Raw genomic sequence first — 17,851 nt, 5'->3', positions numbered from 1 at the left:
CTGGGTTTGCAGGAGTCTGGGTCTGCAGGTTTCTGGGTATGCAGGTGTCAGGGTCTGCAGTAGTATGGGTCTGCAGGAGTCTGGGTCTGCAGGTGTCTGGGTCTGCAGGGGTCTGGGGTCTGCAGGTGTATGGGTCTGCAGGAGTCTGAGTCTGCAGGGATCTGGGTCTGCAGGTGTATGGGTCTGCAGGAGTCTGAGTCTGCAGGGATCTGGGTCTGCAGGTGTATGGGTCTGCAGGAGTCTGAGTCTGCAGGAGTCTGAGTCTGCAGGGATCTGGGTCTGCAGGTGTATGGGTCTGAAGGGGTCTGAGTCTGCAGGGATCTGGGTCTGCAGGTGTATGGGTCTGAAGGGGTCTGGCTATGTAGGTGTCTGGGTCTGCAGGTGTAAGGGTCTGTGGGAGTCTGGGTCTGCGGGTGTATGTGTCTGTAGGTGTCTGGGTCTGTAGGTGTCTGGGTTTGCAGGTGTCTGGGTCTGCAGGGGTCTGGGTCTGTAGGTGTCTGGGTTTGCAGGTGTCTGGGTCTGCAGGTGTCTGGGTCTGTAGGTGTCTGGGTCTGAAGGGGTCTGGGTCTGTAGGAGTCTGGGTGTGCAGGTGTCTGGGTGTGCAGGTGTCTGGGTCTGCAGGGGTCTGGGTCTGTAGGTGTCTGGGTTTGCAGTTGTCTGGGTCTGCAGGGGTCTGGGTCTGTAGGTGTCTGGGTCTGCAGGTGTCTGGGTCTGCAGGTGTCTGGGTCTGTAGGTGTCTGGGTCTGCAGGGGTCTGTGTCTGTAGGTGTCTGGGTCTGCAGGTGTCTGGGTCTGCAGTTGTCTGGGTCTGCAGGGGTCTGGGTCTGTAGGTGTCTGGGTCTGCAGGTGTCTGGGTCTGCAGGTGTCTGGGTCTGTAGGTGTCTGGGTCTGCAGGGGTCTGTGTCTGTAGGTGTCTGGGTCTGCAGGTGTCTGGGTCTGCAGGTGTCTGGGTTTGCAGGTGTCTGGGTCTGCAGGGGTCTGGGTCTGCAGGTTTCTGGGTCTGCAGGTTTCTGGGTCTGCAGGTGTCTGGGTCTGCAGGTGTCTGGGTCTGAAGGGGTCTGGGTCTGTAGGGGTCTGGGTCTGCAGGTATAAGGGTCTGCGGGAGTCTGGGTCTGCGGGTGTATGGGTCTGTAGGGGTCTGGGTCTGCAGGTTTCTGGGTTTGCAGGTGTCTGAGTCTGAAGGGGTCTGGGTCTGCAGGTGTCTGGGTCTGCAGGTGTCTGGGTTTGCAGGTGTCTGGGTTTGCAGGTGTCTGGGTCTGTAGGTGTCTGGGTCTGCAGGTGTCTGGGTCTGCAGTTGTAACGTGCGTGCTGTCTGCAGAACCACCTGATGGTGCTGATGCTGCTGGTGTTCGAGGCCACCGTTTACCGCCACCAGGCTCACCACCACCGCCAGCTGCAGTGCTCGCCTCCGCTCGTCCCCGCCCTGTTCCCGTCCGCCACGAGGGACACGCTGGACCAGGGCCTGCTGCCCTGCATCAAGTACCTGCTGAACTACGCCTTCTACAAGTTCGGCCTGGAGGTGTGTGTGTGTGTGGGGGGGGGGGGGTCACATCAACCTGCTGAGCTCCTCCCTCTCCACCTCACAGATCTGCTTCCTGATGATGGTGAACGTGATTGGCCAGCGGATGAACTTCCTGGTCATCATCCACGGCTGCTGGTTGGTCGCCATCTTGGTGAGGCGGCGGCGGGCGGCCATCGCTAACATCTGGCCCAAATACTGCCTCTTCCTGTCCGTCTTCATGATCTGCCAGTACCTGCTCTGTGTCGGCATTCCTCCAGCGCTCTGCATCGGTGAGGACCATCAGTACCATCAGTACACACAACTCTTCATCATCATCATCATCATCAAGTGATAACTGATTACTATTAGAAATGAGTCCAGAATATAGAGTACCGTCCTCCCCTAACATCAGATTATAGAGCACCTCCCTCCTCTAACATCAGATTATAGAGCACCTTCCTCTCCTAACATCAGATTATACAGCATAGCCCCCTCTAACATCAGATTATAGAGCACCTTCCTCCCCTAACATCAGATTATAGAGCATCTCCCTCTCTCACATCAAATTACAGAGCATCGTCCTCCTCTAACATCAAATTATAGAGCACCGTCCTCCCCTAACATCAGATTATAGAGCATATTCCCTCTCTCACATCAAATTATAGAGCATCTTCCCCTCTAACATCAGATTATAAAGCATCTTCCTCTCCGAACATCAAATTATAGAGCATCTTCCTCCCCAACATCAGATTATAGAGCATCTTCTCCCTCTTACATCAAATTATAGAGTACCTTCCTCCCCTAACATCAGATTATACAGCATAGCCCCCTCTAACATCAGATTATAGAGCATCTTCCTCCTCTAACATCAGATTATAGAGCATCTTCCCCCCAACATCAGATTTTAGAGCATCTCCCCCACAAACATCAAATCATAGAGCATCTTCCTCCCCTAACATCAGATTATAGAGCATATTCTCCCTCTTACATCAAATTATAGAGCATCGTCCTCCTCTAACATCAAATTATAGAGCATCTTCCTCCCCAACATCAGATTATAGAGCATCCTCTCCCCTTACATCAAATTATAGAGCATCTTCCTCCTCTAACATCAGATTATAGAGCATCTTCCCCCCAACATCAGATCTTAGAGCATCTCCCCCACAAACATCTAATTATAGAGCATCCTCCCCCTCTAACATAAGATTATAGAGCATCGCCCCATCTAACATCACATTATAGAGCACCTTCCCCCTCTAACACCAGATTATAAAGCATCTTCCTCCCCTAACATCAGATTTTAGAGCATCGCCCCCACAAACATCTAATTATAGAGCATCCTCCCCTCTAACATCAGATTATAGAGCATCGCCCATCTAACATCCGATTATAGAGCACCTTCCCCCTCTAACATCAGATTCTAGAGCACTTCCCACCTCTCACATCAAATTATAGAGCATCTTCCTCCTCTAACATCAAATTATAGAGCACCTCCCTCCTCCAACATCAGATTATAGAGCACCGCCCCTTACATCAAATTATAGAGCATCTTCCTCCCCTAACATAAGATTATAGAGCATATTCTCCCTCTTACATCAAATTATAGAGCATCTTCCTCCTCTAACATCAGATTATAGAGCATCTTCCCCCAACATCAGATTTTAGAGCATATCCCCCACAAACATCTAATTATAGAGCATCTCCCCCTCTAACATCAAAGTATAGAGCATCTTCCCCCTCTAACATCAGATTATAGAGCACCTTCCCCCTCTAACATCAGATTATAAAGCATCTTCCTCCCCTAACATCAGATTATAGAGCATATTCTCCCTCTTACATCAAATTATAGAGCATCTTCCTCCTCTAACATCAGATTCTAGAGCATCTCCCCAACATCAGATTTTAGAGCATCTCCCCCACAAACATCTAATTATAGAGCATCCTCCCCCTCTAACATCAGATTATAGAGCATATCCCCCTCTAACATCAAATTATAGAGCATCTTCCCCTCTAACATCAGATTATAAAGCATCTTCCTCTCCGAACATCAGATTATAGAGCATCCCCCCTCTAACATCAGATTATAGAGCACCTTCCCCCTCTAACATCAGATTCTAGAGCATCTCCCCGACATCAGATTTTAGAGCATCTCCCCCACAAACATCTAATTATAGAGCATCCTCCCCTCTAACATCAGATTATAGAGCATATCCCCCTCTAACATCAGATTCTAGAGCATCTTCCCCCTCTAACATCAGATTCTAGAGCATCCTCCCCCTCTAACATCAGATTATAGAGCATCTCCCCCCTCTAACATCAGATTCTAGAGCATCCTCCCCCTCTAACATCAGATTATAGAGCATCTTCCCCCTCTAACATCAGATTCTAGAGCATCTTCCCCCTCTAACATCAGATTGGGGGTGGGGGGGGCAGATACCCCAGAGAGCCCCTTGAGGGTTACAGGCCAGAGCAGTAGTTGATGAGTGAGTTGTGTGCGTCCTCAACCCAAAGTTGTTCCAAGCTGCAGGATTCTCTGACGTGACACATCTGAGGAGGGCCTCCATCACCCGGTGGAGCCGTTCTGTCTGTCCACTAGGTGGAGACCAGAGGACAGGCTCACATCGGCTTCTAGTGCCGTGCCTGGGGATGACGAAGCTCCGATGATGCCTGCAGCCAACGAGCGACGGATGTAGGTCTCCATGGCCGCCCGTTCTGGTTTAGACCGGTGGTACGGGTGACTGTGGGGTACGTGGCTCCAGGAAGCAGGTCGATGAGAGTCGTAGGGACGATACGGGGGTATGGAGAGTGCCTTGTCCTCAGTGAACACAGGAGCCAGGTTGTGTGAGGCGGTGGGTACTGGGGAGGGACAGTTGGACTCCACCTGGGATGGCTCCGACATGGCGGATGGAGTTAAGGAAGGACACAGACGATGACTCAGACAGTGGGGGACTCCAGGCACTGACCTCCTCCTTCACCCTTTCAGTCCTGGGATTGTGGCTCCGCAACTGGGGGTACCTCAAAACCAGCGGTGGTCGAGAGTGGTGGTTCCTGGCGAGAACCGGGTTTACGGGTTCGGTCTTGTGGCCATTGAGGGATCTGGATTCTTGCAATCAGAACCAATACTGACAGGGTCAAAGGTCGTCTCCATTTCATCGGGGTCAGAAGACCAAAGAGACAGGCCATACGGGCGCAGTCCGAAGTGTAGGACGGGGATCGTCACACCCAAACCCGTCCTACTGGTGTGAGGGAAGCCTGACTAGAACCGAGATCCCCTGAAACAGGATAGACCGACAAGAGGTTCCACAGAGGGAACAATCTGCTGAAAACCAGACGGAACTAACAGGAAGAAACCGTGTGTGTGTGTGTGTGTGTGTGTGTGTGTGTGTGTGTGTGTGTGTGTGTGTGTGTGTGTGTGTGTGTGTGTGTGTGTGTGTGTGTGTGTGTGTTACAGACTACCCGTGGCGGTCGAAAACTCTTGTCCTCATGAACTCAGCCCTCATCAAATGGATTTATCTGCCAGATTTCTACACTGTGCCCAACTCCAGGAACCTCATCGGTCAGTCTTCATTCCTTCATTCCATACCTGTCTGTCTGTCTGTCCGTCCGTCCGTCTGTCCGTCCGTCCGTCCGTCCGTCCGTCCGTCCGTCCGTCTGTCCTCTCCTCTTGTGTTGCAGTTTCCTGATCAGTGGCTCAGATTGACTCTACATTTCTTCTGTTGACATGCACTGATCTGTGTTGTGATGTTGTGGTGACGTGTTGACGTGTTGATGTGTTGATATGTTGTTGTGTTGATGTTTTGTGTTGATGTTGTGTTGATGTTGTGTTGATGATGTGTTGATATTGTATTGATATGTTGTGTTGACGTGTTGTTGTGTTGATGTTGTGTTGATGTGTTATGTTGATGTGTTGTTGTGTTGATATGTTGATGTTGTGTTGATGTGTTGTTGTGTTGATGTTGTGATGTTGTGTTGATGTTGTGTTGACGTGTTGTTGTGTTGATGTTGTGTTGATGTTGTGTTGTTGTGTTGATGTTGTGTTGTTGTGTTGATGTGTTGATGTTGTGTTGATGTTGTGTTGTTGTGTTGTTGTGTTGATGTTGTGTTGTTGTGTTGATGTTGTGATGTTGTGTTGATGTGTTGTTGTGGTGATGTTGTGTTGATATGTTGATGTGTTGATGTGTTGGTATGTTGTTGTGTTGATGTGTTGTTGTGTTGATGTGTTGTTGTGTTGATGTTTTGATATGTTGGTGTTGATGTGTTGTTGTGTTGATGTGTTGATATGTTGTTGTGTTGATGTGTTGGTATGTTGTTGTGTTGATATGTTGTTGTGTTGTGTTGATGTTGTGTCGTTGTATTGATGTCGTTGTGTTGATGTGTTGTTGTGTTGATGTGTTGATGTTGTGTCGTTGTGTTGATGTGTTGTTGTGTTGTGTTGTTGTGTTGATGTTGTGTCGTTGTGTTGATGTGTTGTTGTGTCGTTGTGTTGATGTGTTGTTGTGTCGTTGTGTTGATGTGTTGTGTTGTGTTGATATGTTGTTGTGTTGTTGTGTTGTGTTGATATGTTGTTGTGTTGATGTTGTGTCGTTGTGTTGATGTGTTGTTGTGTCGTTGTGTTGATGTGTTGTGTTGTTGTGTTGATGTTGTGTCGTTGTGTTGATGTGTTGCTGTGTTGTTGTGTTGATGTGTTGTTGTGTCGTTGTGTTGATATGTCGTTGTGTTGTGTTGATATGTTGTTGTGCTGTGTCGTTGATGTTGTGTCGTTGTGTTGATGTGTTGTGTTGTGTTGATATGTTGTTGTGTTGTTGTGTTGATGTTGTGTCGTTGTGTTGATGTGTTGTGTTGTGTTGATGTGTTGTTGTGTCGTTGTGTTGATATGTTGTTGTGTTGTTGTGTTGATGTTGTGTCGTTGTGTTGATGTGTTGCTGTGTCGTTGTGTTGATGTGTTGTTGTGTCGTTGATGTTGTGTCGTTGTGTTGATGTGTTGTGTTGTGTTGATATGTTGTTGTGTTGTTGTGTTGATGTTGTGTCGTTGTGTTGATGTGTTGTGTTGTGTTGATGTGTTGTTGTGTCGTTGTGTTGATATGTTGTTGTGTTGTTGTGTTGATGTTGTGTCGTTGTGTTGATGTGTTGTTGTGTCGTTGTGTTGATATGTCGTTGTGTTGATGTGTTGTGTTGTGTTGATATGTTGTTGTGTTGTTGTGTTGATGTTGTGTCGTTGTGTTGATGTGTTGTGTTGTGTTGATGTGTTGTTGTGTCGTTGTGTTGTTGTGTTGATGTTGTGTCGTTGTGTTGATGTGTTGTGTTGTGTTGATGTGTTGTTGTGTCGTTGTGTTGATATGTTGTTGTGTTGTTGTGTTGATGTTGTGTCGTTGTGTTGATGTGTTGTGTTGTGTTGATGTGTTGTTGTGTCGTTGTGTTGTTGTGTTGATGTTGTGTCGTTGTGTGTCCTCAGCGGACTTTGTGCTGCTGATGTGTGCGTCCCAGCAGTGGCAGGTGTTTGACAGCGAGCTGACGGAGGAGTGGATGGTTCTAGCAGGAGAGAACTCGGACGAGCCGGAACCTCTGGAAGGTCGTCTGTTTAACCCCGCCCCCAACTTCATCCACTGCAGGTACTGTGTGCGTGCAAAGGGGGGCGTTGGTCTCTTGGTCTGTGGTGGTCTCTGTATTGGTGACTGTGCTGGTCTGTGGTGGTCCTCCAGGAGTTACCTGGACATGGCCAAGGTCCTGGTGTTCCGTCACTTCTTCTGGCTGGTGCTGGCGGTGGTCTTCGTGACGGGGGCCACCAGGATCTCGGTCTTCGGTCTCGGCTACCTGCTGGCCAGCTTCTTCTTCCTGCTGTTTGGAACCCGGCTGCTGGTGAAACCGTCCCGGACCCGGCTCACTCTGTGGGACTGTCTCATCATCTACACCGTGGCCGTCATCATCTCCAAGAACCTGCTGTCGGTGAGCCGACACTCCAACATGGCCGCCCTCACTCTCTGCTTCTAACACGCCAACATGGCCGCCGTCACTCTCTGCTTCTAACACTCCAACATGGCCGCCGTCACTCTCTGCTTCTAACACGCCAACATGGCCGCCGTCACTCTCTGCTTCTAACACTCCAACATGGCCGCCGTCACTCTCTGCTTCTAACACGCCAACATGGCCGCCCTCACTCTCTGCTTCTAACACTCCAACATGGCCGCCGTCACTCTCTGCTTCTAACACGCCAACATGGCCGCCGTCACTCTCTGCTTCTAACACTCCAACATGGCCGCCGTCACTCTCTGCTTCTAACACGCCAACATGGCCGCCGTCACTCTCTGCTTCTAACACTCCAACATGGCCGCCGTCACTCTCTACTTCTAACACGCCAACATGGCCGCCGTCACTCTCTACTTCTAACACGCCAACATGGCCGCCCTCACTCTCTGCTTCTAACACTCCAACATGGCCGCCGTCACTCTCTGCTTCTAACACTCCAACATGGCCGCCGTCACTCTCTGCTTCTAACACTCCAACATGGCCGCCGTCACTCTCTGCTTCTAACACTCCAACATGGCCGCCGTCACTCTCTACTTCTAACACGCCAACATGGCCACCGTCACTCTCTACTTCTAACACTCCAACATGGCCGCCATCACTCTCTGCTTCTAACACGCCAACATGGCCGCCGTCACTCTCTGCTTCTAACACTCCAACATGGCCGCCGTCACTCTCTGCTTCTAACACTCCAACATGGCCGCCATCACTCTCTGCTTCTAACACGCCAACATGGCCGCCGTCACTCTCTGCTTCTAACACTCCAACATGGCCGCCGTCACTCTCTGCTTCTAACACTCCAACATGGCCGCCATCACTCTCTGCTTCTAACACGCCAACATGACCACCGTCACTCTCTGCTTCTAACACTCCAACATGGCCACCGTCACTCTCTACTTCTAACACTCCAACATGGCCGCCGTCACTCTCTACTTCTAACACGCCAACATGGCCGCCGTCACTCTCTGCTTCTAACACGCCAACATGGCCGCCGTCACTCTCTGCTTCTAACACGCCAACATGGCCGCTGTCGCTTCTAACACTCCAACATGGCCGCCGTCACTCTCTGCTTCTAACACTCCAACATGGCCGCCGTCACTCTCTGCTTCTAACACTCCAACATGGCCGCCGTCACTCTCTGCTTCTAACACGCCAACATGGCCGCCGTCACTCTCTGCTTCTAACACTCCAACATGGCCGCCGTCACTCTCTGCTTCTAACACGCCAACATGGCCACTGATGAGTGACAGAGTGATGAAGTGACGGAGTGATTAAGTGATGAAGTGATGAAATGAGTGATAGAGCTTCTCCTCCAGCCTGAGAGGAGCCAGTTCAGGTTCATCTGATCAGGGTTCCACCCATTAGAGGTTCACCAGACAGGTGGAGGAGGACCAGGTCCAGGACTCTGGAGGTCCCTGGACTCTCTGATCCTCCATCCAGACGACTGAGGAGTCCATCACTGTTTGGTTTTTCTTATTCAGGTATTTTTCCAAAGTACATGAAGTGATCTTTCTGTGTGTGTGTGTGTGTGTGTGTGTGTGTGTGTGTGTGTGTGTGTGTGTGTGTGTGTGTGTGTGTGTGTGTGTGTGTGTGTGTGTGTGTGTGTGTGTGTGTGTGTGTGTGTGTGTGTGTGTGTGTGTGTGTGTGTGTGTGTGTGTGTGTGTGTGTCAGATCCTGGCCTGTGTGTTCGTGGTGCAGATGCAGAACGGGTTCTGTTGGGTGATCCAGCTCTTCAGCCTGGTCTGCACTGTCAGAGGATACTACGACCGTAAGTAGAGTAACGTGTACCTCAGTACTCTTCAGTTACTGCAGTAATCTGATCAAAGGTACTGACAGCCGTCGAGCTGCTATGCTGCGAGCATTAGCATGAGCTCAGGCTGTTAGCATTACTACAAACTCCTGGAGGAGGTGAAGCACCTCGTTAATGCTGAAGAAGCTCACTGCTCCTGTCAACAACATAGAGGCAATGTTAGCATTAGCATTAGTAGTGATTAGCATTAGCAGTGATTATTATTATTATTATTATTATTATGTACAGCATAAACAGTACTGTATAACAACCACCAGGCCTCAATAAATGTACAGAGACAAGAACTCAGGATGAAAGAAAAACATTAAAGAAAATACAGAGATCAAAGGTCTTCACAGCTTTCTGATTCTTTGATCTTTCATAGTTCTCACATATTGCTTGGCCTCATTTACAAACACAGGACAGTGGTTCAGTTATTATATTATATTATATTATATTATATTATATTATATTATATTATATTATATTATATTATTATATTATATCCAAGAGCTGCACACTGACTCGCGAGCCGTCTTGTTGACGTTGCTGTGTTGCTGTGTTGCAGCAATGTCGGTGAGCTCAGAGACCTGCAGCCTCCCGGTGGAGGAGGCTGGAATCATCTGGGACAGTATCTGTTTCCTCTGCCTGCTGCTCCAGAGACGAATCTTCCTCAGCTTCTACTTCCTGCACGTGACGGCCGAACTGCAGGCGTCGGCCAAACAGGCCTCCAGGTGAGAAACAGACCCTCCAGGTAAGAAACAGACCCTCCAGGTAGAAAACAGAGACCCTGCAGGTAGGAAAAAGGCCTCCAGGTGAGAAACAGACCCTCCAGGTGAGAAACAGACCCTCCAGGTGAGAAACAGGCCTCCAGATGAGAAACAGACCCTCCAGGTGAGAAACAGACCCTCCAGGTGAGAAACAGGCCTCCAGATGAGAAACAGACCCTCCAGGTAAGAAACAGACCCTCCAGGTAGAAAACAGAGACCCTCCAGGTGAGAAACAGACCCTCCAGGTAGAAAACAGAGACCCTCCAGGTAGGAAACAGACCCTCCAGGTGAGAAACAGTTCTTGAGTTGTACAGTGAGAGTGTGAGGCCTCAGGGTTTCTGTTCATCTTCTGGTTCTGCAGCAGAAGCAGAGAGCGGCTCTTCACCACGGTACCACCTGGTACAGGCCTCAGGAGATCTGTTTTAAGCTCGGTTTACTTTATGTCCCCGTTTGCCCCGTTTGCCCCGTTTGCCCCAAACGTAGAGCGCCGTGGCTTCATACCTCCTGATTTCTTGTTCGGTGCCAGATCTTGTAGAGGGTGTCCTGTCGTCGATCGCTCAGACTCCAATGAGGTCCTCCCAGACCGCGTTGCGCCGTGGCAGACCGGAGGACAACGCAACGCGTCGGGTCCACAAACCGCCACACGCCGGGACAAGCTGCGATCGAACGTGATGAAACGGCTAGCATGCACTGTCACTACGCCGTGAGAACCGTGACGAGGCGCGGCGCGACGTGATGAAACGCGAAGCAACCGCGGAACAACCGTGATAGAACGCGCACTAAACGTCCCTTCCTGTAAGACTCCCGTCCCACTATTACGTTCTATTACGGCCAATCACGTGCTGCCACGTTTGGTGACGTTCATCCCGTTTTGCTACGGGCTACTGAGTTTGTCATCCGCGCCGTGGCCGCCGTGGCCGCCGTGGCCGCCGTGGCCGCCGTGGCCGCCGTGGCCGCCGTGGCCGCCGTGGCCGCCGCGGTACATTTTTTGATCAATACCTGTTACAATTGCCCATCCCGTCCCCCTGCGTCGTCTCACGTCTATCCCGTCCCCCTGCGTTGTCTCATGTCCATCCCGTCCCCTTGCATTGTCTCACGTCCATCCCGTCCCCTTGCTTTTTCTCACGTCTATCCCGTCCCCTTGCTTTTTCTCACGTCTATCCCGTCCCCCTGTGTTGTCTCCCGTCCATCCCGTCCCCTTGCTTTTTCTCCCGTCCATCCCGTCCCCTTGCATTGTCTCACGTCCATCCCGTCCCCTTGCTTTTTCTCACGTCTATCCCGTCCCCTTGTGTTGTCTCACGTCCATCCCGTCCCCTTGCTTTTTCTCACGTCTATCCCGTCCCCTTGCGTTGTCTCCCGTCCATCCCGTCCCCTTGTGTTTTCTCCCGTCTATCCCGTCCCCTTGCTTTTTCTCACGTCTATCCCATCCCCTTGTGTTGTCTCCCGTCCATCCCGTCCCCTTGTGTTTTCTCCCGTCTATCCCGTCCCCTTGCGTTGTCTCACGCCTATCCCGTCCCCTTGCGTTGTCTCCCGTCCATCCCGTCCCCTTGCGTTTTCTCACGTCCATCCCGTCCCCTTTCGTTGTCTCCCGTCCATCCCGTCCCCTTGCGTTGTCTCCCGTCCATCCCGTCCCCTTGCGTTTTCTCACGTCCATCCCGTCCCCTGTCGTTGTCTCACGTCCATCCCGTCCCCTTGCGTTTTCTCACGTCCATCCCGTCCCCTTTCGTTGTCTCACGTCCATCCCGTCCCCTTTCGTTTTCTCACGTCTATCCCGTCCCCCTGCGTTGTCTCACGTCTATCCCGTCCCCCTGTGTTGTCTCCCGTCCATCCCGTCCCCTTGCTTTTTCTCCCGTCCATCCCGTCCCCTTGCATTGTCTCACGTCCATCCCGTCCCCTTGCTTTTTCTCACGTCTATCCCGTCCCCTTGCGTTGTCTCCCGTCCATCCCGTCCCCTTGTGTTTTCTCCCGTCTATCCCGTCCCCTTGCGTTGTCTCACGTCTATCCCGTCCCCCTGTGTTGTCTCCCATCCATCCCGTCCCCTTGCTTTTTCTCCCGTCCATCCCGTCCCCTTGCATTGTCTCACGTCCATCCCGTCCCCTTGCTTTTTCTCACGTCTATCCCGTCCCCTTGCGTTGTATCCCGTCCATCCCGTCCCCTTGTGTTTTCTCCCGTCTATCCCGTCCCCTTGCATTGTCTCACGCCTATCCCGTCGCCTTGCGTTGTCTCCCGTCCATCCCGTCCCCTTGCGTTTTCTCACGGCCATCCCGTCCCCTTTCGTTGTCTCACGTCCATCCCGTCCCCTTGCGTTGTCTCCCGTCCATCCCGTCCCCTTGCGTTTTCTCACGTCCATCCCGTCCCCTTTCGTTGTCTCACGTCCATCCCGTCCCCTTTCGTTTTCTCATGTCTATCCCATCCCCCTGCGCTGTCTCACGTCCATCCCGTCCCCCTGCGTTGTCTCACGTCCATCCCGTTTTGTCTGCGGGGCCCTGAAACGGGGCTGCCGGGAACATAGTGTAAAGCCAGCTTTAATCTGAGTAACATCTGTTTTAATCTGAGCAGGGGCTTCCAGCTGTTCAAGGCGAGCATCGTCAAGAACATCCGGTTCCACCAGCAGGCGGAGCAGAAGAGTCTGTCGCAGCTCAAGAGATCGTGAGTAATCATGAACCCCGTCACCCGGCGAGCTGCTGGTCACTTCCTGTAATAAACACTTTGGGTGCATCCTAACAGTCCCTCCTGTCTCCTAACAGTCCCTCCTGTCTTCTAACAGTCCCTCCTGTCTCCTAACAGTCCCTCCTATCTCCTAACAGTCCCTCCTGTCTCCTAACAGTCCCTCCTGTCTCCTAACAGTCCCTCCTATCTCCTAACAGTCCCTCCTGTCTCCTATCCACTTCTCCTTAACCCCAGAAGTGTTGAAGTGGCGGCCATGATAAGGAGCGTTGGAATTCTCACTAGGCTGAGGAAAGGAGGCTCAATGCTTCCTTTAGAACCTCCTTTAGCCTAGGAACCACTGATGCTTCCTTTAGAACCTCCTTTAGCCTAGGAACCACTGATGCTTCCTTTAGAACCTCCTTTAGCCTAGGAACCACTGATGCTTCCTTTAGAACCTCCTTTAGCCTAGGAACCACTGATGCTTCCTCTAGAACCTCCTTTAGCCTAGGAACCACTGATGCTTCCTCTAGAACCTCCTTTAGCCTAGGAACCACTGATGCTTCCTTTAGAACCTCCTTTAGCCTAGGAACCACTGATGCTTCCTTTAGAACCTCCTTTAGCCTAGGAACCACTGATGCTTCCTCTAGAACCTCCTTTAGCCTAGGAACCACTGATGGTTCCTTTACCAAAGGAGACCAGCTCATGTTCCCCCACAATTCCTTGTGGCGACAACATTTAAAGGAACCCGCTCATCGGAGCGTTCAGGGAAACTCAGGATGACTGAAAAAGGAGCAGATCATGTAAGTTACCAAAGTAATAATCTGCCTAGAACCACTTGAGATCATCTAGAACCCAGATCCCAACTAGGAATGTTCTGGATGTTGTAGAACCAACACAGTAAAGTCCAGTTTCTGTGCAGCCTGTTCTCACTCTGATTGGTTCTTTATTCACCTGCCAGCCGGTTCCCTTTAGTTCCTCTGTTCTTTTAATTAGGGACCGAGCCTACCGGCAAGGTCCCTATTGTGTTTCGTACGCAACCGAGAATAAAGGCTGGGCCCCCACAGGGGCCCAGCACAAGCCCAGGGCCCTAGAGTAAGTGCCACAGCATGAAACGCCTGGCCCCCGCAGTTTACCCACTACAGTGAGGGAATCCCCCAGGTTCCAGTGGAACAGTTTACCCACTACAGTGAGGGAATCCCCCAGGTTCCAGTGGAACAGTTTTCCCACTACAGTGATGGAATCCCCCAGCTTCCAGTGGAACAGTTTACACACAGCAGTGAGGGAATCCCCCAGCTTCCAGTGGAACAGTTTACCCACTACAGTGAGGGAATCCCCAGCTTACAGTGGAACAGTTTACCCGCTACAGTGAGGGAATCCCCCGGCTTCCAGTGGAACAGTTTACCCACTTCAGTGAGGGAATCCCCCAGCTTCCAGTGGAACAGTTTACCCACTACAGTGAGGGAATCCCCCAGCTTCCAGTGGAACAGTTTACCCACTACAGTGAGGGAATCCCCAGCTTACAGTGGAACAGTTTACCCACTACAGTGAGGGAATCCACCGGCTTCCAGTGGAACAGTTTACCCTCTACAGTGAGGGAATCCCCCAGCTTCCAGTGGAACAGTTTTCCCACTACAGTGAGGGAATCCCCCAGCTTACAGTGGAACAGTTTTCCCACTACAGTGAGGGAACCCCCAGCTTACAGTGGAACAGTTTACCCACTTCAGTGAGGGAATCCCCCAGCTTCCAGTGGAACAGTTTTCCCACTACAGTGAGGGAATCCCCCGGCTTCCAGTGGAACAGTTTACCCACTACAGTGAGGGAATCCCCCAGCTTCCAGTGGAACAGTTTACCCACTACAGTGAGGGAATCCCCCAGCTTCCAGTGGAACCGTTTACACACTGCAGTGAGGGAATCCCCCCGCTTCCAGTGGAACAGTTTACACACTGCAGTGAGGGAATCCCCCAGCTTCCAGTGGAACAGTTTTCCCACTACAGTGAGGGAATCCCCCGGCTTCCAGTGGAACAGTTTTCCCACTACAGTGAGGGAATCCCCCGGCTTCCAGTGGAACAGTTTACCCTCTACAGTGAGGGAATCCCCCAGCTTCCAGTGGCTCAGATCAACCCAGACTTGTGAACATAAACGATTATTATAATAATGCACCACTACAGTGAGGGAATCCCCCAGCTTCCAGTGGAACAGTTTACCCTCTACAGTGAGGGAATCCCCCAGCTTCCAGTGGAACAGTTTACCCACTGCAGTGAGGGAATCCCCCAGCTTCCAGTGGAACAGTTTACCCACTGCAGTGAGGGAATCCCCCAGCTTCCAGTGGAAGGCTGGGGTGTGCAATGCACTGCAGCACTTTAAATAAGTTATTTCCTGTTTAGAAGAAAATGAAACTCAACAAATTGTAACCTTATAATGATTTAAACTCACATTTAGATACAGTGAATTCCAGACTAATCTCAAAGTTTTCTATGATCTGTACGCACTCCTTCGACTAACTCGGAGTATGTGGAAGTGAACCGCTTTTCTTTTCATTCCCCTGTCCCCTGTCTCCCCCCTGTCCTTTTTCCTCCTCTGTCTTCTGTCTTCCCCTGTTCCTTCCCTTCCCCTGCCGTCTAGTTGTCGTGTTTCCATCTAAATGTGAAGTTCCTGTCTTTGTTTATGATCGCTCTATTCCTTGTCTTACATCAGCCTGTCGAGGGACAACAGATGGAAATGAGCCTATGGCTATAATCTGACATATTTACATAAGATATATATATATATATTCATTAATTTTTACTGTCCCTATTTAAATGGATAAATAAGTGAAAATGTATAAACGTCTGATTCAGACACGTCCAGAAATAAAGTGAAAGCAGCAGAGAGTCACTATGGAATGTTGGAATGGTGAACAATCAGCGCCAGCCTCATTTCTTCCTGCTAAAGAGGAGAGAGATGAGAATGACATCACTTTTCTTTAAGCTGTTCAGTTTTTTTACTTTTGTAAATAAAGTAACATTAAAATAAACCAGTTTCAAATCAATGACGCAATCTGCTCAGTTTAATCTGTGTGTGTGGAGATTAATCTGTGTGTCTGGAGATTAATCTGTGGAGTTAATCTGTGTGTGTGGAGTTTAATCTGTGGAGTTAATCTGTGTGTGTGGAGTTTATTCTGTGTGTCTGGAGATTAATCTGTGGAGTTAATCTGTGTGTGTGGAGTTTAATCTGTGGAGATTAATCTGTGGAGTTAATCTGTGTGTCTGGAGATTAATCTGTGTGTCTGGAGATTAATCTGTGGAGTTAATCTGTGTGTGTGGAGTTTAATCTGTGGAATTAATCTGTGGAGTTAATCTCTGTGTGGAGTTTAATCTATGGAGTTAATCTGTGTGTGTGGAGTTTAATCTATGGAGTTAATCTGTGTGTGTGAAGTTTAATCTATGGAGTTAATCTGTGTGTGTGGAGTTTAATCTGTGTGCTTTTCCTCAGGATGCAGAGAATTCGCTCCAAGCAGCAGAAGTACAGAGAGGGGCATAAAACCAGTGAACCTTCTGATGAGAGTCCATCTGTTGGAAGGACAGGTAGGTCCTCTGCTACCCTGAAGATCCACAACCTCAGAAACCTGAGGAACATCTGAGGAACCTCAGTGACACGAGGAACCTCCTGAACATCTGAGGAATCTCACGAATATCAGAGGAACCTCAGAACATGAGGAACTTCAGGAACATCTGAGAAACCTGAGGAACATCTGAGGAACCTCAGTGACATGAGGAACCTCATGAACATCTGAGGAATCTCACCAACATCAGAGGAACCTCAGAACATGAGGAATTCAGGAACATCTGAGGAACCTCAGAACATGAGGAATCTGAGGAACATCTGAGGAACCTCAGTGACATGAGGAATCTGAGGAACCTCAGTGACTTGAAGAGCTAGAGCTTCATGAGCTTTATGAGCTTCATGCACAGCTCCACTCCTTGTCTGATGTTGTTGGACAAAGTGATGAATAGTTAGTACAGTCTATATTAGTTGGTACAGTCTATATTAGTTGCGACAGTCTTCATTAGTTGTAACAGTCTATATTATTTGGTAGAGTCTATAGAGTCTATATTATTTGGTGGGGTCTATATTATCTGATACAGTCTTCATTAGTTGGTACAGTCTTCATTAGTTGGTACAGTCTATATTAGCTGGTACATTATTTATTAGTTGGTACAGTCTTCATTAGCTGGTACAGTCTATATTATTTGGTACAGTCTATATTAGTTGGTACAGTCTTCATTAGTTGGTACAGTCTATATTATTTGGTAACGGTCTATATTAGCTGGTACAGTCTTCATTATTAGGTACGGTCTATATTAGCTGGTACAGTCTTCATTATTTGGTAGAGTCTATATTATTTGGTACAGTCTTCATTAGTTGGTAGAGTCTATATTATTTGGTACAGTCTATACAGTCTATATTATTTGGTGAGTCTATAGAGTCTATATTATTTGGTACAGTCTATATTATTTGGTACAGTCTATACAGTCTATATTATTTGGTGAGTCTATAGAGTCTATATTATTTGGTACAGTCTATATTATTTGGTAGAGTCTATATTATTTGGTGGGGTCTATATTATTTGGTAGAGTCTATATTATTTGGTACAGTCTTCATTAGTTGGTAGAGTCTATATTATTTGGTACAGTCTATACAGTCTATATTATTTGGTGAGTCTATAGAGTCTATATTATTTGGTACAGTCTATATTATTTGGTAGAGTCTATATTATTTGGTGGGGTCTATATTATTTGGTAGAGTCTATATTATTTGGTGGGGTCTATATTATTTGATACAGTCTTCATTAGTTGGTAGAGTCTATATTAGCTGGTACAGTCTTCATTAGTTGGTACAGTCTATATTATTTGGTACAGTCTATATTATTTGGTACAGTCTTCATTAGTTGGTAGAGTCTATATCATTTGGTACAGTCTTCATTAGTTGGTGCAGTCTATATTATTTGGTACAGTCTTCATTAGTTGGTGCAGTCTATATTAGTTGGTACAGTCTTCATTAGTTGGTGCAGTCTATATTATTTGGTACAGTCTTCATTAGTTGGTGCAGTCTATATTATTTGGTACAGTCTTCATTAGTTGGT

General features: G+C 49.0%; 1 protein-coding gene across 1 annotated transcript in view; it reads left to right on the top strand.

The window, feature by feature from the left end:
- The window catches only part of piezo1 (piezo type mechanosensitive ion channel component 1 (Er blood group)), a gene marked incomplete at its 3' end in the record, with an annotated part of 102,624 nt that overhangs the window by 52,012 nt on the left and 32,761 nt on the right, over positions 1–17,851 (top strand). Inside the window, 9 exon segments of the mRNA XM_080494061.1 lie at positions 1,318–1,518; positions 1,586–1,790; positions 4,952–5,056; positions 6,953–7,109; positions 7,200–7,443; positions 9,193–9,289; positions 9,879–10,044; positions 12,640–12,729; positions 16,201–16,292. Coding sequence (XP_080350187.1) covers positions 1,318–1,518; positions 1,586–1,790; positions 4,952–5,056; positions 6,953–7,109; positions 7,200–7,443; positions 9,193–9,289; positions 9,879–10,044; positions 12,640–12,729; positions 16,201–16,292 — 1,357 coding nt within the window.

The sequence above is a fragment of the Lipophrys pholis genome (genome assembly GCF_963383615.2).
Source record: "Lipophrys pholis genome assembly, contig: SCAFFOLD_55, whole genome shotgun sequence".
NCBI classification, from domain to species: domain Eukaryota; kingdom Metazoa; phylum Chordata; class Actinopteri; order Blenniiformes; family Blenniidae; genus Lipophrys; species Lipophrys pholis.
The sequence above is the reverse complement of the archived record's forward strand: the minus strand, read 5'-3'. Positions and strand labels throughout refer to the sequence as shown.